The sequence below is a fragment of the Myotis yumanensis genome, unplaced genomic scaffold, assembly GCF_028538775.1.
Source record: "Myotis yumanensis isolate MYYU_CA2020_CCGP unplaced genomic scaffold, mMyoYum1.0.hap1 SCAF_5, whole genome shotgun sequence".
NCBI classification, from domain to species: Eukaryota; Metazoa; Chordata; class Mammalia; order Chiroptera; family Vespertilionidae; genus Myotis; species Myotis yumanensis.
Window position 1 is genome coordinate 78,462,092 of NW_027223756.1, and position 23,738 is coordinate 78,485,829.

The window sequence follows — 23,738 nt, forward strand, 5'->3', positions numbered from 1 at the left end:
CTGAGCATCCTGTTTTTAAGGTCCCTCCCCATTGCAGCAGCACTTCTTTTCACGGCTGAGTGATACTTCCTCACGGGCATGGACGGACCACATTGTGTTTAGTTGATGGCATTTTGGTTGTTTCCACTACCTGGTTGTTGTGAATCGTGCTGCTGTGAACATCTGTCCGCAGGTTTTTGCTCTGATGTATTTTGAAACATGAGGACTGGCTGGGGGTGGGGTGAGAAGGGAGGGGCTGGGGACTGGCAGTTCTGGCCTAAGCATCAGAAGCTCTCTTTGGCTCAGAGACCCCCATGTGGAGATGTGGGGAGAGGAGGCGGGGAGCACTGAGGCCCAAGCCACCCAGGTGTGGCCCCACCTCCTGTCAACCCCTTAGCTGGGGCAGGAGGGAGTGGCCTGGATGGGAGCCAGGCTACCAGCCGCATTGCCAGGACACACAGAATGGTCTTTGTTGCTGCAACAATGGCCTCACAGGCCTTCTAGGCAGGAGCACCCAAGAATCCAGAGGCAGACATGCAGACCCTGAGGCGGGAGGCTACCCAGTCCTATGTCCCCCAGGGGGCCCTCGAAGAGGACTTCCCGCCACCTCTCTACAGGTGAGTGCTCACCCTACCCCCAGGCACGGCCTCTCTGGATTGGGTGATGGGATTTGTTTTGGCTCCCCCCCACCCCCACCCCCCGTGTCTAATTCTTCAAAAAGGGCACGTTGGTGCTGCCCCCTCACTGGTCTGTTCCCTGCACCTCCGATCCACCTGCACCTGGGTACCCCCCCCCCTCACTAACGGTCAGAGCAAGGCAGGCTTGGAGACTGGAGGGGGGGCGGTGGGGATGTGCAAGTCACACATGATTGCTGTGGGCACAACACACAGCAAACTGAGAAAGTAGGTATGTGGGAGTTTCGTGGGATTGCTGTAACACTGGGTAGCTTGAATGCCAAGGATTTATTCTCTCCCACGTTCTGGAGACCAGAAATCCAAAGATCAAGGTGTCAGCAGGGCTGGTTCCTTCCGGGACTAGGAGAGAAAGTCTGTTCCATTTTCTCCTGGCTCCTGGTGATTTACTGGCAATTCTTGGTGTCCCTCAGCTTGTGGACACTTGCCTTCATTATCGACCTCCTGTGTGTGTGTCCAGATTCCCCTGTCCTTATAAGGACACAGGGCCCACCCTACCCACTATGACCTCATCTGAAGTTCTATCTGCTAAGTTCCTGTTTCCAAATAAGTTCATGTGAGGTTCCAGGTGGATGTCCATTGTGAGGACACTCAACCCAGTAGAGTACCCATTAATAAGTGGCTGAATAAGTTATGATTACTTTGCAGCCATAAAAACAAAGTTAGATGAGTGTTCTTTGTGCCACTCCATATGCAAGGAGAGAAAAAGAGATGTGAAACAGGGCAGCAAGTTTCCACATTTCTGTACTAGTAGGGACACAGGCATGTACTGCCCGTTTCTGGAAGAAATGGAGTGGCAGCCCAGGTCCAGGCTGGTGGCTGGGGTAAAGGGATTCTCACTGGTCATTGTATATTACATTGGAGCATTTTAATTGCATTTTACAAACCATGTGCATTTTGCAGTTTAGAAATCTTAGTTTCAAAAGGATGGGGTACCCCAGGCGACCTTGAAATGTCCCTTTGGGTGGCAAGTCCGGTCTGCCAGGTTTCTGAGACTGATGTTCCCGAACCTACCAGGCTCGTTCCACCTTTGACGAGACCCTGCGCTTCTAGTTTTGATGCTCCTATCATCTGCTGGAGGGAGAACTAGCCGGCTTCTCTGCATGGCAGCGATGACAGCGTTGTCAGTGGTCCTGCTGAGGCATCCTGGGCAGCCAGTCTCATTCCCCGGGGACTTCCCAGGAGCGAGCTCACTAGGCGAGCACACGCACATCTGTCCCTCGGGCAGCGGTGCTAGGAGGGTGCATTCCAGAAGGAACTGCCACGTGAGGGTTATGCTTAAGCAAGTTTCCCTGCAGCTTCACATGAACAGCATTGGTGGTTTTCTGCCTTTTTTAAAAATTGATTTCAGAGAGGAAGTGGGGGGGGTGGCGAGAAACATCAATTTGTTGTTCCACTTATTTATACATTCTTAGTCAATTCTTGTATGTGCCCTGATCAGGGATCAAACCCGAAATCTTGGCATATGGGGACAAGTGCTTTAACCAACTGTGCTTCCTGGTCAGGGCTCTGCTTTTTAGTTTTAATGGTACCTCATTAAGGTTTGATTTTTGCCCTCAGCATATTTCCACTAACCTCTGCACTGCAGCCCTTTGTTCCTTAAACCATCCTCTGCTGCCCCAGAGCAGTTGCACATGTTACTTCCTTCACCTGGAGTGGTCTCCTCCCTCCTCCTCTCCTTCCCCCACCTACTTTCTCAGTTTGCTTGTGTTCTCAACCTAAACAGGCTCTGGCACCAGAGATGCCCTCTGGAATAGGCACAAATGAATCGCTACATAGTTTGTCCTTTAAATGGAAGCTTGTCCTCACTCCCAATGGTCCCTGATGACTGGGTGGGCACCCCACATGCTCTCTCTCGACCACTCACTCAGCTGAGACCACGTCTTCCTGGTGTGCCCGTGGACCAAGGGGCTTCCTGGAGGCTGGACAAGGACTTAGGACCACAGGAGTGGCCAGAGCTTTTATATCCTCGCTCCCTGGTGTCCCTTGGGGGAGAGGCAAGAAAAGGTGAAACATTAAGTGAGGGCTCTGGGGAGGATGTGGCAGAAGGGGCCTCTCCTGCCAGCCTGGGCGGGAGTGTCCAGTGCTGAGGACACATGGCCAAGTGGAGCTGGAGGAAGGCCCTCTGCGGTGTGGGCTGGGCCTTTGCACGATGGGCAAGCTGTGGCCCAGGGAGGGGCAGGGGACAGCCACGGGCTTAGCCTCTGCCCCCTACCTCCACCCTTAGTGATGACTACCTGTCCCTGGAGGGGCCCCGCTGGACACCAGCCATCAAGCAGGCAGTGCGCTGGAAGTATACACCCATGGGACGTGACGCTGCCGGCCAGACATGGTACACCGGCCTAACCAACTCGGACCCCCGTGAGGCCTGGTACACGCTCCCACGGGCCCTGGACAGCCCCTACCGGGAGGCTTATGCCCACTGGCATGGATGCCACAGCCACCGGAAGCACAGCATGCCCTCAGGTGCGTGCCTAGCTGCCCACCTTGACCCTAGCCAGTCCCAAGGGGAGGTCAAGGGCCAAAGATGACCTCCTCTCCCACTCTCCCTGCAGCCCAAACCCAGCGCCTCCGGGAGTCTGCCTGGTATGACCCCATCATGCCTGCTCAGTACAGAGCCCCCAGCACGCGGTGGGGGGCTATGCTGTGGAAAGACAGACCCATCTTGGGCAAGGAATATGGTGAGGCTGGCATCACAGGGAACAGGGGAGGGGGTAGAACTGCCTGGGGCCAGGAGGTGACTGGGGTCCTGTCCCACAGTGGTCAACAGGCACCAATACGGGGTGGAGCCGCTGGGGCGGGCGTCGGACTACGTACCCTACCTGTCGGCAATGCAGCGTCCACTCTACACAACCCAGAACTACCGGCAGTGGGACCTGGAACCCTATTGCCCATCCACTGGCCAGCGGTCCCCACCCATCTACATGCCCACTGTCTGATAAAGACCGTCCCCTTGGGGGCCCTGTGCCTCTCCTCAGGTGTCTGTCTACATCTGGGGACTTGGGCGCTGGTCGGCCAGGTAAAGGGAGTTAATAGCCAAGACCCCAGTGACCAGAGTAGGGACCCCTACTGCCCTCCCTGTCCCAGGCCCAGGAAGACAGCTGAGGCCAGTCCTTACCGTGAGCAGCTCTTTATTCACTGCCAGCAGCGCCCTGGAGACCCTAGCTAGACCAGGGGTGAGGGGGAGCTGAGTTCAGGGCAGTCCCAACATAGCAAAGGCACCCCAAGTCTATGAGAACCCATGAGCTTCCGATACCAGAGGGCCTAGCTATGTGTCTCGCCCCAGTGGAGATGAGCCAGTGGGGTCCAGCCCCTCTTGTCCTCACCCACCATCCCTGCAGCCAGGCAAGGGGAAGGTGGGCACCTGAGGAGCAGGGCGTGAAATGTGCAGTTGCAGCTCATTTGCATAGGGCAAGAGGCCATATGGGAATGTCAGGCTTGAGCTCCAGGGACTCCTGCAAGAGAGGGAGGTTTAGTGAGCATGAGGCCTGCCCCAGTCCTCCCACCCATGACCAGGTTGGGAATGGAGGGGAGTGTCTACAACTCACAACTCCGCAGGCGGATGGGCCAGATGAGGAGACTGCACAGAGAGAGGGCGGCGGCCACACCTACGCCGCCTGTCACAGCCACCATCACCCAGTGGTAGAAGCCTACGCAGGCTCTGCAGCAGAGCTCCGAGCTGGGGAAGGGGGAGGACAGAGCAGGTGAGCCGACATTTGTGGGGACCCTCAAGCCTGAGCCTCTTACTCCGCCCACCTCAGCTTCGGGCCAGAACCAGGAGGTCACCCTTGACCACCTTTCTTCCTCCCACATGACACTTCAGCCAATACTACCAGCCATGCCTTCTAAGTCTATCCCAGTTCGTTCCACTGCTCCCCTTCCTCTACCTCCACCTGGTCCAGCCCATCATCACCCACCTGGACCAGTGTGGCTGTTTGTGCCAAGGCTCCAGCCCTCACCTTCCACAGACTGTCCTTCTGAAGGCAGCCACAAGAGGGCGCCTGTAAGCACCTGAGTAAGGCCTCCCCTCTGCCCCCATCCTTCCAGGTCTCCCAAACTCCCTTGGGGTAAAAGTCCAAGCCCTCCACAAGGCTCTACATGACTTGCGCAAACCTCTCCCCACTCTCTCTCCCCTTCACTCACTCTGCTCCAGCTACACGGGCCTCCGTTGTGTTCTTCCAACAAACCAGGCCTGGTCCTGCTCCAGGGCCTTTGCACTGGCTATTCCTTCCCATTTGCCTAGAACTCCGATACCCACCAGGTCTCAGGACCAATGTCACCTCCTCAAGGAAGTCTTCCCTGACCTCCTGCACCAGTCAGGCCTCCTTATGTGGTGTCCCTCACCCCCCTGGCCACTGGTCTGGATCACACATTTATTCCTGTGATTAACATGGCTTGCATTGCCCCCAACTCCATGACGACAAAGGACCAGGCTAGTTCTGGTTCCCAGATCCTGGGCTTCTATAAGGCGAGAACTCAGTGGTCTAGAATCGTCCAGGACTGAAATCCCAGGCTCTGAGGGTCTGAGTGACAGAGCCCGGCTCCCCTGTAGCACTGCCCACTCACATTCCCCCAACACCCTAGACCTGGAGCAGTGCCGGGCACACACTTAGTGCGCCTTTGCTACATGAACGTCAATGAGTCACACTCACGAGCAGGGGTGCAGGCTCTGGATGACCATGACTGCCAGCCCGTTGGCTACCTTATCCGAGAAGCTCATGGCGCCGTACACGAAGGCTCCACTGTGCTGGGAGGACACAGGCAGGGAGGTTAACACCCTTGGCCTGGGCCCGAGCCCTGGGCCCCAACCCCCACCCAGCCCTGCCCACCAGCCCTACCGTGTGGGGGCCGATGAGGTCAGCTGTCATGGCCAGTGACGTGACAAGGATGGTGGCACAGCCCATGCCCAGCAGCACAGCTGCTGCATAGACAGCTACACCAAGCCCATCTGCCAATGCCACCCAGGCCGCAAAGGCCAGGATCACCAGGAGGCCCACGAAGTAAGTCATCTGCAGGAGAGACCAGCATCAGGCCCCTCACTGTGCAGCTCCTAGCCTGGCGCTTGCCCTCTTTGGTCTTCACCACCACCTAGTCCCTAACCCCAGAGAGCGAGGGGGTCAAGCTGGACCATCCCTAAGGAGCCCCCAGCTCTGACCTCACCCAGGAGCTGACAGTCTAGGGACAGGTGGCTATTTACATCTTAAGTGCAAATCAATTAATATTAAATAAAATGGCCCAGCCAGCATGGCTCAATGGTTGAGTATTGACCTATGAACCAGGAGGTCACGGTATGATTCCTGATCAGGGCACATGCCTGGTTATGGGCTCAATCCCCAGTGCAGTAGGTGCAGGAGGCAGCCAGTCAATGACTCATCATTGATGTTTCTCTCTCTCCCTCTCTGAAATCAAAAATACATTTTAAAAACTTTTCATAAAACATTCAGTTCTTCCATCATGCCTGCCACATTTCAAGTACTCCATAGCCACCCTGGCTAGCACATGGTCAGCACAGAAATTTCTAGAGCTCTGCCGCCCCAAGACACTCAGAAGCCAGGATTCTAGAACATGGATCTGCGACACAGGGCAGCTACAAGGTGTAGAAGCTGAGGTATGCAATTACCTGGGTTCTGTGCATCTGCGTTATGAGGGTCCTTGTCTATGCATTGCCCCCCTGCCCCCCACCAACCCACACACTCACATTCCTCCCGATCCACTTGTTGATCGGGTTCATGAGGAAGGAGGAGAAGAAACCGCTGAGATACATCACCAGTGGGATGGTGGCGATGAACTTCTGTTGGGGGACATGGGCATGTCAGGTGGGCCTCCTTGGGCTCAGGACCCACCCCACAGCCCAGGCCCGCCCGCCCCAGCTCACCTTGGGCAGGTTGAGGGAGTAGGTGAGGTACATGGCCATGTACGTCTGGGACAGGTTCACGATGAGCCTTGTGCTCATGTACAGGAAGCCCACCTATGGGCAAACAGAGGGACTGGTTCAGGGGTCAGACAGGGCCCTTCTCCACTTCCACCAGCAGGGGACACTCAGGGCCTAGCTGCAGGGACACCTGATCCACTATTAGGGACCATAGCTGGTCAGGGGGAGAAGAGAGCAGTAATTTATTAGCAATGTCTGCCCTGCTGTGAAATGGAAAATCTGTTTGCTCATCTACTGGCCATCCTGCCTGCAGCCCCAGAGTAAGGGCCAGCTGGGAGACGGCATCCACTCCAGCCAGCTCTGCCCCATCACATACCTGGTAAAAGGCCGGCTGCCGCAGCCAGTGTTTCCAGAGCAGCAAGGGCCGGGCCGTGGTGGGGGCCAACAGGGGGCTGTGCTCATCCGGCTCCTCCACCAGCTGCTTGCGCCCCTCCCTGGTGCCCAGGTGGAACAGCAGTGAGAAGATGGCACCAATGCCCACCACCAAAAGGGAGAGGTTCTGAGGATCCGCAGAAAAGGCATCAGCAGTGGCTCTCACGGCCCAGGCCCAAGTTCAGGGCCTGGGGGAGGTCCCATCCTGCCAGCAGCATCCTTGGCCCCCACCCCAGCCCCAGCTCACCCGAAATACTGGCACATCTTGGACCCCCAGCTGGTCACTGACATCCGGGGTGGGCCCTGTATTTGCAGAGGCCTGCAGGTGGAGCAGGAGCCAGGCAGCACCATAGACAGTGATATTGGCCACCACAGTGAAGGCGTACCTGGTGGGGACAGGCCAGGTGTCAGCATGGCAGCCCAGGAAACCACAGGGCCACTTCCTCTCCAGGCAGCCACACAGTGAGAGCTGCTTGTGGTGTCTGGGGAACCTCTGGGTGACAGATAATTTTAGCCACCAAACCTTGGGTGGCCCCAGGGAAGCCCCTGCTGGCCCCAGCTTACCCAGCCTGCATGTTGTCCGATGATTTACAACTCTGACCCTCAACCACCATGACAAGGGGCTGGGATGCAGAGACTCAACAAAGTAGGGTCCAGTCAAGTCTGAGAACCCAAGATGCTCAGAAGCCAGGATTCTGGAATTCTTGGTACCAAGATCCTGGGCTTCAACAGGGCAAGGTCTAGGATCATCTGGGTCTGCACCTGCCTACAGCCCCAGCGTGATATCCCTTCAGGGGCTAGGAAGGTCAGGGGAGGAGCAACCTCTGGGTCTCACCAGGACTCGGTTTCCCTTTCTAAAAGTAAGAACAGCCAAGCCCGTGTGGCTCAATGGTTGAGCACTGACCTATGTACCAGGAGGTCAGGGTTTCATTCTCAGTTGGGGCACATGCCCGGGTTGCGGGCTCAATTCCCAGTAGGGGGCATGCAGGAGGCAGCCGATCAATGATTCTCATCATTGACGTTTCTATCTCTCTCCCTTCCTCTCTGAAATCAATAAAAAAATATTATAAATAAATAAATGTAAGAACAATACCCAGAGGTCACAGTGAAGATGACAGCGTTGGCAAGAAAGCACTTGCAGGTAGAAGTGCACCAGAGCTTGGCCTGGCGTAGCCTGACCCCTAACATCTGGGGCCCTCAGGGGCCGGGGCATTGAGCAACCCGTGTCGTTAGTGCTTGCAGCTCTCAGCCATAATGGGGAACTCAAAGACCGGCGGGGAGCAGACCAAACTGGGACCAAACAGGCTGAGTTGGAGGCAGGCAGGACCCTCAACAAAGATGCTACAAAATAGCAAGAGTAACATGCACTTACCGGGGGCCAACTGTCAGCTGGGCTCTTTGAGCTCCAGCAACACTGGCGACCCTCACATGCACTCTCCCTTTGGGCTGGAACTGCCACCTCCTTTTTCTTAATGTGCATGTCCCACAGGCACTGTGGTCTGGCCTTGGGCACATGACAACCTGGGTGTGTTGTGAAGATTAAAGAAGAGGACCATGTGAAGGGCCCAGAACTGTGCCTGGCATACAGCCAGCACGTCACAAATGCTCCTATGATCATCAGATCCAGAAGAGCCTCCTTTAGCACCTCAAGCAAGTGCTGGATACGCTGGGCACCAACTGGTCGTCGGCAGGATTCTAAGATGGCTCTGGAGACTCCCATGCCCCGGCCCTGCAGGGCCTGATCCCTCCCCTTGGGGACGGGGCCTTTGAATGTAATGGGATAGCACACCCATATTTAGGCAACTTTTGTGCTACAGGTGAAGGGACTTTTCAGGTGTAATTAAAGGGGATTACCCTGGGTGGGCCTGGCCTTCTCAGGTGATTCTTAGAAAAAGGGCGTAAGCCATCCCTGAGATCTGACTCTCTTGCTGGTGTCAAAGAATCAGCAAGCCACCATGAGCTCTCCATCTGTAAGAAACTGAATTCTGGCCCTGGCGGGGGTGACTCGGTTGGTTGGGCATCATCCCGTGCACTGGAAGGTTGCCAGTTCGATTCCTAGTTAGGGCACATGCCTGGGTTGTGGGCTTGATCCCCGGTAGGTGGCATGCATGAGGCAGCCTATCATTGTTTCTCTCTCACATCAATGTTTCTCCCTCTCCCTCTCCCTTCCCCCCCTCTCTCTAAAAATCAATTTTTAAAAAAGAAAAAAAAATTCAGCCCTAGCTGGTTTGGCTCAGTGGACAGAGCGTTGGCCTGCAGACTGAAGGGTTCCAGGTTCAATTCCGGTCAAGGGCATGTGCACAGGTTTCTGGCTCGATTGCCCAGTAGGGGGCGTGCAGGAGGCAGCCAATCAAGGTTCTCTCTCATCATTGATGTTTCTATCTCTCTCCCTCTCCCTTCCTCTCTGAAATCAATAAAAAAGTTTTTTTTTGGTTTTTGTTTGTTTGTTTGTTTGTTTTTTGCGCAGCCTGTAGGTGGTGTAAGGCTGGAGCCCCCTCAGGCTGGCGCTGGGCCCCGGGCCCCTGTACTGCGTCTCCATCTGGCTGGGGGTGCAGGGAGCGTCTGTGTGCGGAAGGCAAGCCCTGTGCAGCTGGAGCTCGTAGCTTTGGATGATGCCATTGGGGAAGAGGGGGGGACTCCACAGGAAGGAGGCTGTCCTGGAGGCCAGTGCCTGGATGTGGGGGGAAGCCACCCCGGTGGGCGGAGTTTTTAAAAAAGAAAAAGAAAATTCATTCTGCCACCAACTACATGAGCAGGATAGAGGGACCCCAAGTCTCAGATGAGACCAGCTCTAGCCTCAAGACTGACATTGAAGCAGAAAACCCCACTCAGACAGCCTCTTAACCCATAGAAACCATGATATGATAAACACATGCTGTTGAAGCTGCTTGGTGGTCATCTGTTATACAAGCAGCTGCGGGTGACTGGTTACTATGTTACAGACGTATAAGCTGGGCTGAGTCCCCGAGGGTGTGCATGTGCCCTCCCAACCTGCCCTGCGGGGTAGTACCTGAGAGCTGTGAGCTCCACCTTCTCATGGTCGTTGGTGACGAGCTCGGGGATGAGGCTGAGGTGGGCAATCTGTGTGGCGGCCCAGCCAAACTGGAAGATGACAATGAAGGGCCCGTAGTAGAGGAGGGCGGCCCACTCAGGTGTGGATGCCCCACAGCCCAGGCAGGGGCTGAAGATGAAAGGGAAGGAGAGCAGAACGCAGATGGTGCCTGTGGACGGGCAGAGTAGGGGGTCATACGCCGGACCTTCCCACAGTAGCCCAGGGCTCCCTGGGGTGTGACCAGGTGGGAACAAAATAGAGACACAGAAAAGGCTAGAGACCCTCCCAAAGTCACGCAGTGTGGTGTATGGGATCAGCAGCCCAGAGCACCTCAGGCTTATGGCCCCTGTGACAAATGGGTAAACTGAAGCAGATAGATCTGGGGTTCCCAGAAGTCACACAGCCAAACGGGGGATGGGAGGTGGGCAGTCCAATGGAGACACAGAACAGGCTGGCATGGTCCTGAGGTTACACCCCGTAACATGAGCGGCAGGACCAGGACGTATGGCCAGGTAATAAGAGGGAGGAAGAGCAGGGCCTCCCCGTGGCAGCCCAGGACTCCCGGGGTTGCCCCTGATGACAGGTGGGGAAGCTGAAGCACAGAGACCCTGAGGTCGCACAGCAGGTTGAAAGGCTGCTGTGGGGTCCCCTGGAAAACCACCCACTACAGACACACCATTTACACCCACAACTTCCTGTTCCCGGGAGCGAGCCGTTTCCTCCCCGGTTCCTACCAAGGATCCTGGGGGCCACCAGGAGTCAGGAGGTCAGGTGAGGCTGGATCCTGCCCTAGCTCATAAGGGGACCTGTCCCTGGCCAACATTCCAATATCTCAGAACAAGCCCAAGTCTCCCCCAAGGCCCTGCACAACCTGCCCCCGTCCCCTCCCTGCCCCTTTGCTCACTCTACTCTAGCCACACAGGGCTCTTCCAACATGCCAGGCACAGTCCTGCCTCAGGACCTTTGCACATGCTGCACCCTCTGCCTGGAATGCTCTCTTTCCATCCCTCGGGACTCAACTCAAATGCTACCTCCTCAAAGAAGCTCTCCCTGATCAGCTCAGTCACTGACAGTCCCCTTGCCACTTCAATAGGATCTATTCTGGACCCTGCTTTCTTTTCCTCTCGCCCCTCAGCACACACAGAAATTCTTATGTCTGTCTGTCTGTCTGCTTGTTTCCTGTTTGCCTACCCCACCAGACTGTGGGTCCTGTTGGGATGGGTCCCTGGTCTATCAAAGTCACTTTCCTCCCATCCCTGAGCCTGGAAGGAGTCTGGCAGCTGGACTTCCTTACTCCCCCCAGGCTCCGGAGATGACCTCATCCCCAGGCCCTGGGCTCACCCCCACAGCTCTTGGGATCAGGAAATGAAACCAAAACCAGCCTGGTTCTTTCTCTGGAATTGGGAGGGGCATGCTGGGCAAATGCAGGCCAAGCACCAACTGAAGACGCAGGTCAGAAGAATGTGCAGCCCAGGGTGGACTCCATCCTGCTGCTGCCCAGGCCAGTTAACCATTGTTGGAGCGAGGCTGCCTGGCTGGGGGACCTTGGGCATGTGACTGCTCTCGGGGCCTCAGTGTCCAGAACATGGAAATACCTCCTGAGGTCGATGTGAGAATTGAGAGTTAATGAGTGAAAGTGGCTACTACTCTGAGCTACTCCCCACCTCAGCGGCCTCAAAACCATGATATTTCACACCTTCACACAAGCTCTTCCAACTACTTGGAATATACCCCCCACAACACGCACATAAACACACTTTTATTCACCCTTCAAAACCCCAAAGGCAATTTCCTGTCTTTCTCAGAGCTCTGCTTCTTTCTTATGAAGCCCGGTCCATTCACCTGCCAGCCTGGACCTCACAGGAGTATCCACGTCTAGCTTCGATGGGCCTCTCTAGGCTAGAGAGGGCAGCTGGGAGGGCTTGTTAAGGGAAAGAGTGAGTTTATCACCACCACCCACAGACTCAGGGGCAAATAGAGAAGTGGGCACTTGCTGGGGTGACCGTCGCTCTAGTCACCTTATCAGGCATTTTGAGGGGCTACCCCGGCTTCCTCTCTCCACAGATCCTCCACCTCACGATGAGCATGAAGGGGTGCAGGTGGAGACCTGGGTGTCTGGTTGAAGCACTCAACTCCCAGGCCTGTTTTGCATAAACACAAACCCTTCAGTTCTTTATTTACAAAAGTGCCCTCAGCACCCCTACCACCCACCTCTGCGGGGGAATCAAGTTCTTCCTGGGTCAGGTGGGACCCTCACTGAGTGTCCAGCCGTCTAAAGTGGCCCAAGAACAGCCCGGGCAACCTCAGACCTGACAAACCTGAAATCCACCCCCAGGATGTGGCCACACGAAGCAAGCCACCCTCGGGCCATTTGGAGATCTGCTGCACCTTGCAAAAACGTCACTCAAAAGGGCCCAGGGTAAGTCACTGTCTCACCCCTCATCGTCCCGCCTGCCTTCTAAAAAGCTGCCACCAGAATTCCAGAGTTCCCCGAGTGGCAGGATTCCCGGTCCTGCCTCCTGAAATGCCAGGCTGTGGTGGGCACGAGTGCCAGGGGAGAAACAGCAGGGAAAGTGGCCAGGGCTAATCTCCAAGCTCAAGGCCTGGGCGGGCAGAGAAGGGCGCATGGACACAGGCTTATCATCAGTGCGCACAGGGCAGGGCGCCCCAGCCCCCTGGGACCTGCTGCTTACCCTCCCCAACAGCCCTCTAGGCAGGCAAAGGCCCCAGGCCAGAGGGCGAGCCCACAACCTGTCCAGCAGACCCCATCCCGTTAGTCAGGTACAGACCCCTGACCCTTCTGTCTCACCCGCCCCCAACTCAACTCTCAGCTGCCAGGGCAGCTCCCCCCAAACGCCCAAGCACCACGCTGCCCACACTGGGGAGGGGACGGACAGAGAGCACTGGAGAAACAGACAGCCAGGCAGAGGGGGCTCTAGTCTGACCCTCACTTGGACCATGTTGTCCTGGTGTTCACCCTGATAGAGAGATGGGGAGGTCAAGCCAGACAAGACAGACAGACAGACCCAACCCGAAGATGGTTCACGGAGCCCCAGGGGTCAGACTAAGGGGCTTGACCGGTCAGACAGCAGCCTTAGGCACACAGAGGGAGAAGACTCAGGGCCTGGGGCAGAGACAGAAGGCTCAGGTCATGTGACAGACAACGGGGCAGGTTCAGGCCAAGGGACAGAGAGACAGAAGGCGGGGGCAGGGAGTTAAGCAGAGGGGTTGGCTCAGGCACTGGGGCAGACACAGAGGGCACGATCTGGCCACTGGGGGCACTGGGCCGGCAGGTGAACGGGAGCGGCTCGGCCGCGACTTACCAACCAGGTGCCAGGCCTTGCGAGGCCCGCAGCGGGCGCAGCGGCCGGCGGCGCGGTCGGCCTCGTAGCCCACCAGCGGCGTGCAGAGCCCGTCGGCCACCTGGCCGAGCAGCAGCAGAATCCCGGCGCCGCGCGAGCTGTAGGCGCGCACCGAGTGCAGGTAGACCAGCAGGTAGGTGAACCACATGGACGCGCACAGGTCGTTGAGGAAGTGGCCCACGGCGTAGCTCAGCCGCGCCGTCAGGGACAGCGGCCGCGGGGGCGCCCCCGCTCCGGCCGTCGGGGGCCCCGGGCCCATGGCAGCACTCCGGGCTCGGCCTGGGCCGTCGGACGCGCCGCAAACGGGACCCCCGAGCCCGACCGTGGGAGCCCCTCTCTCCCCACCACCGACTACCTCTGCCCGTCCGCCCCGCCGAGCGCTCCTGCGGCCCTGGAGCCTCTGGCCCCGAGACTACGGTCCGGGAGGGGCGGGGCAGCCAGGCCTCTTCCGCCAATCGGGGCCGCGTGCCGGGTGTGGCGAGCCAATCATCTTGGAGATGGGCGTGGTCTGGGGGGTAAGCTGGGCCTACACACCCGGCTCCGACAGAGCTGCGGGGTCCTAGCGCTCTACGGTCATTCGGGCTTCTCGGACCCCTCACCACGAAGTTGAGGGTGACGTAAGGGTCGCCCCCACCCAGACTCCGGTGGCCAGGCCCGTGCCATCCAAGCCTGTCCGCAGCTTTACCAGCCAAATGTGGGCTGGGGGGGGGGGGGCGGGGGGGAATGGGCTGAGCTGGGATGTGTGTTGGGGGAAGGTCTTAGACGCAGCTCGTTCCTCTCTCCGCGGGGTCCGGTGGCTTTGCGGCCGGAGACACCCAATTGGGCGCGGAGAGGACGCATTAGTTCTAATTAATTAGTTATTAAGAATAATAATGGGGATAGTCGTCATAATAACACCAGCTGGCATTTAATGAGCGCCAGTTGTGCCAACACCCCACGTGGATTTACTCATCCCAGCTGGGCGGGAGGCGGAGCAAGTCTCTCCTATTTCACAGGCAAGAAACACGCCCAAAGAGCAGGAGAGGTGCTCAAGGGCACATAGTGTTCACCGACAGCGAGTCAGGTGCACGCATTCCCGGGAGGCAGTGCTCTGGACCCTCCCGACTCTGCTTCCACTGTCTTCCCAGACGTGGTCACCACACAAGCGGTTTCAAGTTCCACCCCCGCCCACCCCCAGCTCTGGCCTCCAGGCCTCCTCCAGCAGTGGTTTTAAACCTGCATGGCCAGAATCCTGGGATCCGGACCAGCCCCCCTCCTAGCTGTTCCAGCTAGGACTAGCCCCTTAAGTTCGTGGGTTCTCAGTCTCCCCAGCTCTAGAATGGGTATAATGTATGTTAAAAGTGATATAAGTGCCCTGGTATCTCAGTGGTTAGAGCATCAGCCCGAGCACGGAAGGGTCATGAGTCCGATTCCCAGTCAAGGCCACATACCTGGGTTGCAGGTTCCTTCCCTGGCCCGGGTTCCCCCGCGAGGAGGAGGCAACCAATTGATTGTCTCTCTCACATAGATTAGTCTCTCTACCCCTCCTCCTCTCTCCCTCTTTTCCTCCCTCCCTCTCACTCTCTCTAAAAATCAATGGAAAAAATATCCTGGGCGTGGATTAACAACAAAAAGGGATAGACGAGTTAGCTCTTAATATTCTCAGACAGAAAGCCTTAGCACCCTCTAGTCCAGCGGTTCTCAACCTGTGGGTCGCCAACCTGTGGGTCGCAACCCCTTTAGGGGTCGAATGACCCTTTCACAGGGGTCGCCTAAGACCATCGGAAAACACATATATAATTACATATTGTTTTTGTGATTAGTAACTATGCTTTAATTATGTTCAATTTGTAACAATGAAAATACATCCTGCATATCAGATATTTACATTACGATTCATAACAGTAGCAAAATTACAGTTATGAAGTAGCAACGAAAATAATTTTATGGTTGGGGGTCACCACAACATGAGGAACTGTATTAAAGGGTCGAGGCATTAGGAAGGTTGAGAACCACTGCTCTAGGCCCTAGTCAGTTACTACGCTGGGCTCCCACAGTGCCCTGGGCTGCTGCCATCACAGCCCTGAGCATCTGCTCTCCCCCCTCCCAGCTGTAACTGTCTGCCCGGAGGCAGGGACCTGAACAGTCTTAGTAACTGCATTGCCTCCAGCAATGCCTGGCGCATAGTAGGAGCTCAAGAAATATCTGAGACAACAGAATACATGGTGAGGAAATAAGATTATACTTCAGGTGGTGAGCACACAATGGAGCACACAGATGTCAGATTTTAAGGTTTTACACTTAATATTTATATAATGTTATTAAGCAATGTTACCCCCAATACATTTAATTGAAATACAAATTAAAAATAAATATCTGTCACGTAATTGAATGCTGGACATACAGGCAGAGAATCAGAAATTCAGACAGAAATTAGGAAACAGACAGGAACCCACTTATAAACTTGAGGCTCGAGCAGCCCAGCCCAGCCCAGCTCCCACACTGACATAGATCATCCAGGGAAACATGCATTCTTTTATGAGAAAAAACAAAAAAAAAGCCTGAAAAATGGGCGTGGATGGGGTCCTGAGGGCTCAAGAGAGAGAACCTAGGAGAAGAGGTGAGAGAAGGCTAGACCGCTGTGGAGGAGATAAAGGGATAAGGAAAGGTAAGAACTTCAATTCTCTCCTTCCTGAAAGTCAAACTCCCTTAGATTTCACCAAGAGAAATGAAAGGCACTTCTAAAAAGACTAGCCTAAGCTTTTTATCTCCATTCTTCGACTCCTTTCATCCCATGAAACCCCTAGGGATTTTACATCACTTTATGGCCATTTTCTAGATGAGAAAACTGCGGTTCAGACTGGCGTCCCTCGCCAGAGAGCTGAGCAACACGTGACCTAGGGGTTAGCTATCTTTGAGTTATTAATTCCCCAGCAGGGGAGGGTCCCCCGAAACTGGAAAAGGTGGCTCAGTGTCCACTCTTCTCTCAGCTTTCTGTGCGAGGCAGGAACCCGGGGATCATCCCAGCAGCCCCTTGGGACAGACTCAGCACCAGCAAGAGGGGGGACCCCCAACACATCTTTGGGTTCTGGTCCTGTTGGAGCCGGCTATTTCCTGGCCCTGACTGTGGGGAAGGCAGGAGCAAGGCTGCCGCTGACCCTGAGGCTCAGCTGGAGAGCTGCCCTTCATTCGTGGACTCATTCATTCAGGGGATCTAGCCTCATGCTGAGCAATGCTGGATCCCTAAGGATTTGGAGCCCCTAGTCTGAGGGACCCCTCTAGTCTGAGGGACCAGGTCAGAGCTGGACACTCCCATCCCCCATGGTCAGGACTTCAGCTGGGGAAACCCAGATGGGTGATTGAATAGCAGATAAGGAGCCAGGACTTTACCTCCAGGTCACCAAAGACTTAAGGGAGAGTTTTGGGAGGGAATGGAAGAGTCAGATAAAAAGTCCTATGGGACGCCCTGGCCAGGTGGCCCAGTGGGTTGGAGTGTCCCGTACACCAAAAAGGTTGCAGGTTTGAACCCCGGTCAACAGGTGACCACCAATATCTTTGAGTTATTTATTCCCCGGCAGGGGCGGGTCCACCTGGACGGGAAAAGGTGGCTCAGTGTTCACGCTTCTTTCAGATTACTCCCAAAACTCCACCTGAAGTCCTCGGGGACCTGGGAGTGAAGTCCTGACCCCTTATCTGCCAATCACCCTGTTAGGTTTCTCCAGCTGAAGCCCTCCCAGGGGCACTGGCAGGGCCCAGTTCTGTCCCAGTCCCTCAGACTAAGGGGCACACAGGAGGCAACCAATGCTCTCTCTCTCTCTCTCTCTCTCTCTCTCTCTCTCTCTCTCTCTTTCTCTCTCCCCCCTCCCCCCATTCCTCTTTCTCTAAAATCAGTAAATATCCTTGGTGAAGATTTAAAAAAAAAAAAAAAAGTCCTATGGGAGGGGTGGGCTGTTTATTCCCAGGCAGGACTGACTCAGCTACCGGTTGGGCAACCAGTGGAGACATACATGCCCCAGGGGCTAAGAGGGGGACCGGATTTGCCAGGAGGATCTAGGCTCTGCCCAGAGGGAAGGCAGTCAGGAAGGAGAGATGAATGCCCAGCCCTTGGAACTGGACAGACAGACAGACAGGCTTGGGGTCAAGAGAGATACAAACAGCCTTCACTATCTCAGAGCGTCCCCAGCTGCCCCGACGCCAGACCTGCGACCCCCCTCCCCCGGCCAGAAAGCTGATGCTCTGATGGCCCCAGTCCAGCCTCAGATCTGGGGAAGGGACACGGGTAGAGGGAGTGGGGGTGTTTTCTTTGATCTTCTCTCTTTGACTCAGACCCAGGATGACCCGAGCTGGAGGTGGAGGCGGGTGGGGGAGAAAGGGAAGGGAGGGTTTTGGTCGGAGGATGGCTGGGGGGCAGGCACATGATCAGTTTTTGTGATAGGCGGCTGTCCGGTGCATTGTAACATCCCTGGCTTCCACCCACTCGATGCCAGGAGCATCCCTTCCTCCCAGTTGTGACAACCAAAATCATCCCTAGACATGGTCCAGTGCCCCTGAGGAACTGAATCGCCCCTGGTGGGAATCCTTGCACTAGAAAATTCTCTGCAAAAGGGGTTTTCATTCTCGGTGGACAAGAGTTGGACCTCAGGTATCGCAAACCGGCCAGGCCCCGTTCTGAGCACCAAGCTTGAATTAAACTCATTCAATCCTTTCAACGACCTCATGAAGGGAGTTACTGTCCCACTTCACGGAAAGGCAAACTGAGGCACAGGAAGTTTTGGTAAGTTGCTCAAGCCACACAGCTAGGGTTCAGGGCTACCTCCCTGAGCGTCTGAGGGTCCAGCAGCTACAGGGGTGCCCTCTCCTCAGATGCTTGAGACCCCTGTCCCTACACCCTGTTGTTCCAGCAGCTCTTACCCCTGTGCTTCCCTTTCGAATTCTCAGCCTTTCAACCCCATTAAAATGATCCACGTATTAAATTCACTGTGTGATAAAGCCCGGGGGAGGGGGGGGGGGGGCGCGGGCTGGGATGTCCTGGAAGCACCACCCACACCCTGACTCTTCCTGGGGATGGAGAAGAGTTGATTCACCCCAGGTTGGCAAATGAGCATTAAAAATTTAAATGGGCCCGGCCTGCATGTCTCAGTGATTGAGCATAGACCTATGCACCAGGCAGTTAAGGTTCAATTTCCGGTCAGGGCACATACCTGGGTTGCGGCCCGATCCCCATTGTGGATCGTGCAGGAGGCAGCCGATCGATGATTCTCTCTCATCATTGATGTTTCTATCTCTCTCTCTCCCTCTCCCTTCCTCTCTGAAATCAATAAAAATATATTTTTTAAAAATTAAATGGGAAGGGCTACAACCCATCAATTTCATGACTCTGCCTACCCTGGCAAAGCCGTCTCTGAGCCTCAGACCGCAGGTTGGAGATGTTTGTAGCTGGGGCTGTTACACTGGGAAGGATCCTAACGGGGATCAGCCAGGACTGGCTGGCAGGCGGTGGTCCGGTCCCTCAGGGGAATGTTACACAGCATCCGAGGGACCGAGGCTCTGCTGCACACCCAACAAACAAAGGCGATCGGAGGAAGGAGCCGTGTGGAAGGAGCCGACCTGCAGGCTGATGTTTACAACACGAGGGCAGGGTGATCACAAAAGCAAGATCTGACCTCAGTTTTTACAGGAACACACACACACACACACACACACACACACACACACACGTGCGCGCACACACGTGCGTATGCATGTGTTGTACTGTGTCTCCTAAAATTAATATGAGGAAGTGCTAACCCCCAGGACCTCAGATTGTGACCTTATTTGGAAACAGGGTGGTTGCAGATGGAGTGAGTTGTGGCACCGGCGTAGGCTGGGCCCCAGTGCAGTATGACTGATGTCCTTGCACAAAGGGGAAATTTGGACAGACTCACACGCACAGGGAGAACGTCATGTGATGACTGAGGCAGAGATGAGGTGATGTTTCTACAAGCCAAGGAACGCCAGAGACTTGCCAGCAACCACTGCTTTCGGCAGGAACCAATCCAGGCCGAGTCCTTGATCTTGGAATTCCAGTCCCCAGATCTGCGAGACAATACAGTTCTGTAGTTTAAGCCAAACACCTGTGGGGCTTTGTTCCTGCAGCCCTCGGAAGCTGTGTGTGTGTGTGTGTGTGTGTGTGAGAGAGAGAGAGAGAGAGAGAGAGAGAGAAAGTTTTAGTAAGAAATGTAAATGTAACAAGCTGGGGAGTATGGGGCCTTAATACACTAATCTTGTACAAATAAAAGGGGTTTGGGCAATATTTGCATAAAAACATTAATTTCAAAAACAAAAAGTTTAAGACATCCTGAATGGATCTCATATTTCTAGTATTTCTAGGGCTACAAATTGGAATATTTTTCCTGATTTGATATTATAAAAATTTCCCAATGAAGCATAGAAATGGATGCAAAGAAACTAGCGTGAGATTATATGCCTTCAAACAATCATAGGGTCACAGGTTGCACTGAAAGCTAGGAATTGAGAGAACTTCATGCCGCCACGAAAAACCAATTTATAATTTGGGGACAAAAGGATATGCTTTTAGATAAATGTATGAAGGATGTAAATACATAAATGCTGCCTTTTGGGGCTTGGGCTGTGTATGAATAGCATGAACTGGACTAAATACACTATTATTTTTTCTAGGAAATATAGGAAGGCATTTTTTCCTCCAGAAAAAGTACGGGGTGGAGCAAAAGTAGGTTTTCAGTTTGAATACTCGAAACACAGAGTTTATTCTTGTAGTATTATTTATTAATTATTGTATTACTCGTGGCCCAGTGCACGAAATTCATGCATGGGGGGAAGTGTCCCTCAGCCCAGCCTGCACCCTCTCCAATCTGGGACAACTCAGGGGATGTCTGACTGCCAGTTTGGGCCCGGTGGGATCGGGCCTGAACTGTTGGTCAGACATCCCTCTCACAATCCAGGACCGCTGGCTCCTAACTGCTCACCTGCCTGCCTGCCTGATTGCCCCTAACCACTTCTGCCTGCCAGCCTGATGGCCCCCTAACCGCTCCCCTGCCAGCCCAATCACTCCCAACTGCCCTCCCCTGCTGCAACCCGCCTCCTCCACCAGGACCCGCCTCCTCTGCGCAAGGCAGTGGAGACGCTGAGACCAGCCTCCTCTGCACTGCGTGAAGCCGCCGGACCCCCCAGGCCTCACTGTGCTGAGCAGCCGCCAGGCCCTGCCTCCACTGTGCGCGTGGCCATCTTGTGGTGGCCATCTTGTGATGACATCGCATGCAAGGGCCACCTAGGCTTTTATTAGTATAGATTTTCCATATGTACACTGTAACCTACTTTTGCCCCACCCTGTATTTATCTTTATTTGATGCAGTTCTGTCATTAAGATATTGTTAGACATAATGAAAAGGAAAGGTACTTTTCTTTCCAATTACAATTTACATTCCATATCATTTTGTATTAGCTTCAGGTGTACAGCATAGTGGTTAGGCAATCATACACTTTACATATACCCACCTGGCACCATACATTGTTATTACAATATTATTGACTATATTTTCTTTTTAAAAAAATATGTTTTATTGATTTTTTACAGAGAGGAATAGAGAGTTAGAAACATCGATCAGCTGCCTCCTGCACACTCCCTACTGGGGATGTGCCCACAACCAAGGTACATGCCCCTGATCGGAATCGAACTTGGGACCCTTGAGTCCGCAGGCCAAGGCACTATCCACTGAGCCAAACTGGTGAGGGCCCAATTTATACTTTTCAATACCTTCACCTTTTTCACCCAGTCCCCTCCCCTCTGGCAACCATCAGTCTGTTCTTTGTATCTATGAGTCTGTTTCTGTTTTGTTTGTTCGTAGTGAAATCATATGGTATTTGCTGTTCTCTGACTGACTTATTTCACTTAATACTCTCTAGGACCACCCATGCTGTCGCAAATGGTAAGATTTCATTCTCCTTCTTTTTTTCAATCCTCCCCTGAGGCTATATTTCCATTGATTTTTAGGGACAGTGGAAGAGGGAGGGAAAGACAGAGAGAAACATCGATGTGAGAGAAACACACCGATTGGTTACCTCCTGCACCCACGGGAGGAGCCTGCAACCAAGATACGTGCCCTCAACTACAATAGAACCTGGGACCCTTTGGTCCGCAGGCCAACCTCTATCTACTGAGGGAAACCAGCTGGGGCAGGTTTCATTCTTTTTATGGCCGAATAATATTCCATTGTATATATGTACCACTGCCTTTTTATCCATTTGTCTACTGATGGGCACTTGGGTTGCTTGCATAGCTTGGTTATTGTTTTAAAAGAAAAGCCCTAACTGGTTTGGCTCAGTGGATAGAGCTTCGGCCTGCAGACTGAAAGGTCCCAGGTTCGATTCCGGTCAAGGGCATGTACCTTGGTTGCGGGCACATCCCCAGTGGGAGGTGTGCAGGAGGCAGCTGATCGATGTTTCTCTCTCATGGATGTTTCCGGCTCTCTGTCTCTCTCCCTTCCTCTCTGTAAAAAATCAATAAAATATATATATTTTTAAAAAGACACTTCAATGAACATATATTCTTTCAAATTAGTGTTTTGGGTTTCTTTGGATATATACCCAGAATTGGAATCACTGGGTCAGAAGGTAGTTCCATTTTTAATTTTTTGAGAACCTCCAATCTGTTGTCCATAGAGGCTGCCCCGGTCTGCATTCCCACCAGCAGCGCACCAGGGTTCCCTTTTCTCTACATGCTGCCCAGCACTTGTTTGTTGATTTCTTGCTGACAGCCATTCTCACAGATGCAAGTCATTTTCCTTCTGAGGATATGTTAATGATTTTAGAGAGAGAGGAGGGGGGGGGAGAGAAAGAGAGAGAGAGAAGGAGAGAGAGAGAGAGAGAGAGAGACAGAGAGAAAGAGAGAGAGAGAGAGAGGGAGAGAGAGAGAAAGAAAGATAGATGGGTTGCCTTCCGGATGAACTCCAACCAGGGATTGAACCGGAAACCTAGGTATGTGCCCTGACAGGGAATCCAACCTGAAACCTTTTTGGTGTTTGGGTGACTCACACGCCAACCAACTGAGCCAGCTGGCGGGGGTGCAAAGCACTTCTCTTGATGCCAAGGAGCTACAGACTGTTCTCCCAAACTGCCCTCAAAGCCATTCATTTCTTTTTGATGCGCAGGAAGAGCCCTGAATTCCTTGTGTGGTACACTGGGAGTGGAAAAACTGTTTCTATGGCAACACCAGGCTGTCAATCAAGCAAAAGAGGTGGGGCTCAGAGGGCGGGTCTTTCCCTGTTTTCCAGCTTGCAAGTCTTACCTAGAATTTTTTTAAAATATGCTGATTTATACTTTCAAAGTTTTTGTTAACCCTCACCCGAGGATATTTTTCCATTGATTTTTAGAAAGAGAGGAAGGGAGGGAGGGAGGGAGGAGAGGGAAATATCTTGTGAGAGTGACACATCGGTTGGTTGCCTCCCCAGTGCACCCGAGACTCTACTTACAACCCAGGTACCATACGTGCCCTGGACCAGGAATCAAACTTGCGACCGCACACTTAGAGTGTGCGGGTGGACACTCTAACCACTGAGCAACACCAGCCAGAGCTGGCTTGCTGTTTTTTTATGTCACATGTATCTCTTTAGTCAATGAGTACAAAGGAAAAAGAAAGTGGCTTATGATAAGTGAACAAAATGAAATATGTGCACTTATCATCTGGGAATTTTCACCTGGCTCATATTTGAAAATGAAATGAAAACTTTAGTGAGAACAATAAAAGGAATACTATAGCCCTGGCTAAGTGGCTCAGTCTGTTGGAGTGTCATCCTGTACACACCAAAAAAGTTGCTGGCTCGTTCCCTGCTCAGGGCACCAGGTTGTGGGTTCAATCTCCAGTCGGTGTGTGTATGAGAGGCAACCCTTCGATGTTTCTCTCTCACATCAATGTTTCTCTCTGTCTCCCTCTCTCTCCCACTCTCTCTAAAATTAATGAAAAAATATCCTCCGATGAGAATTCAAAAAAAAAAGAATGTAATTAGAAATTTTGAATAGTTGTCTTTGCCCTCAATGTTACCTATATTGTCTTTAATGAAGCAGAGAGAAGCATGAAAGAACACACAGCTGAGAAACAGCCGAACAGGACTCTGGGTCTGTCAAGACTCCAGGGCACACACATCCTTTTAGCCAGATTTAAAACATGTAGCTTATAATGCACCCATTTAAAGTGTATGATTCCTCGGTGTTTAGTATATTTACAGAGTTATACAACCATCACCACAGTCTAATTTTAGAACATTTTGATCTCCCAGAACAAAACCTCATCCTATCAGCAGTCACGCCTATTCCCCTCCCCATTAATCCTTTTTTCTTTTTTTGGTACCAAAACC

At 53.6% G+C, this 23,738-nt stretch overlaps 2 protein-coding genes across 2 annotated transcripts; one reads left to right on the forward strand and one right to left on the reverse strand.

Moving 5' to 3' along the window:
* The first annotated feature begins 252 nt into the window (after positions 1–252).
* TEKTIP1 (tektin bundle interacting protein 1) lies at positions 253–4,388 on the forward strand. Its single transcript, XM_070415787.1, has 4 exons — positions 253–596; positions 2,899–3,137; positions 3,227–3,352; positions 3,432–4,388. The coding sequence occupies exons 1-4, from the start codon at positions 514–516 to the stop codon at positions 3,608–3,610; spliced, it is 627 nt and encodes a 208-aa protein (XP_070271888.1). The 5' UTR covers positions 253–513; the 3' UTR covers positions 3,611–4,388.
* On the reverse strand, positions 1,518–13,785 carry MFSD12 (major facilitator superfamily domain containing 12). Its single transcript, XM_070415786.1, has 10 exons — positions 13,351–13,785; positions 9,986–10,196; positions 7,223–7,361; positions 6,920–7,102; positions 6,547–6,639; positions 6,370–6,462; positions 5,510–5,680; positions 5,324–5,418; positions 4,220–4,350; positions 1,518–4,126 (listed from the first exon to the last, which is right to left on the reverse strand). Coding segments are annotated over exons 1-10 (1,416 nt in total). The 5' UTR covers positions 13,649–13,785; the 3' UTR covers positions 1,518–4,124.
* Positions 13,786–23,738: the final 9,953 nt, after the last annotated feature.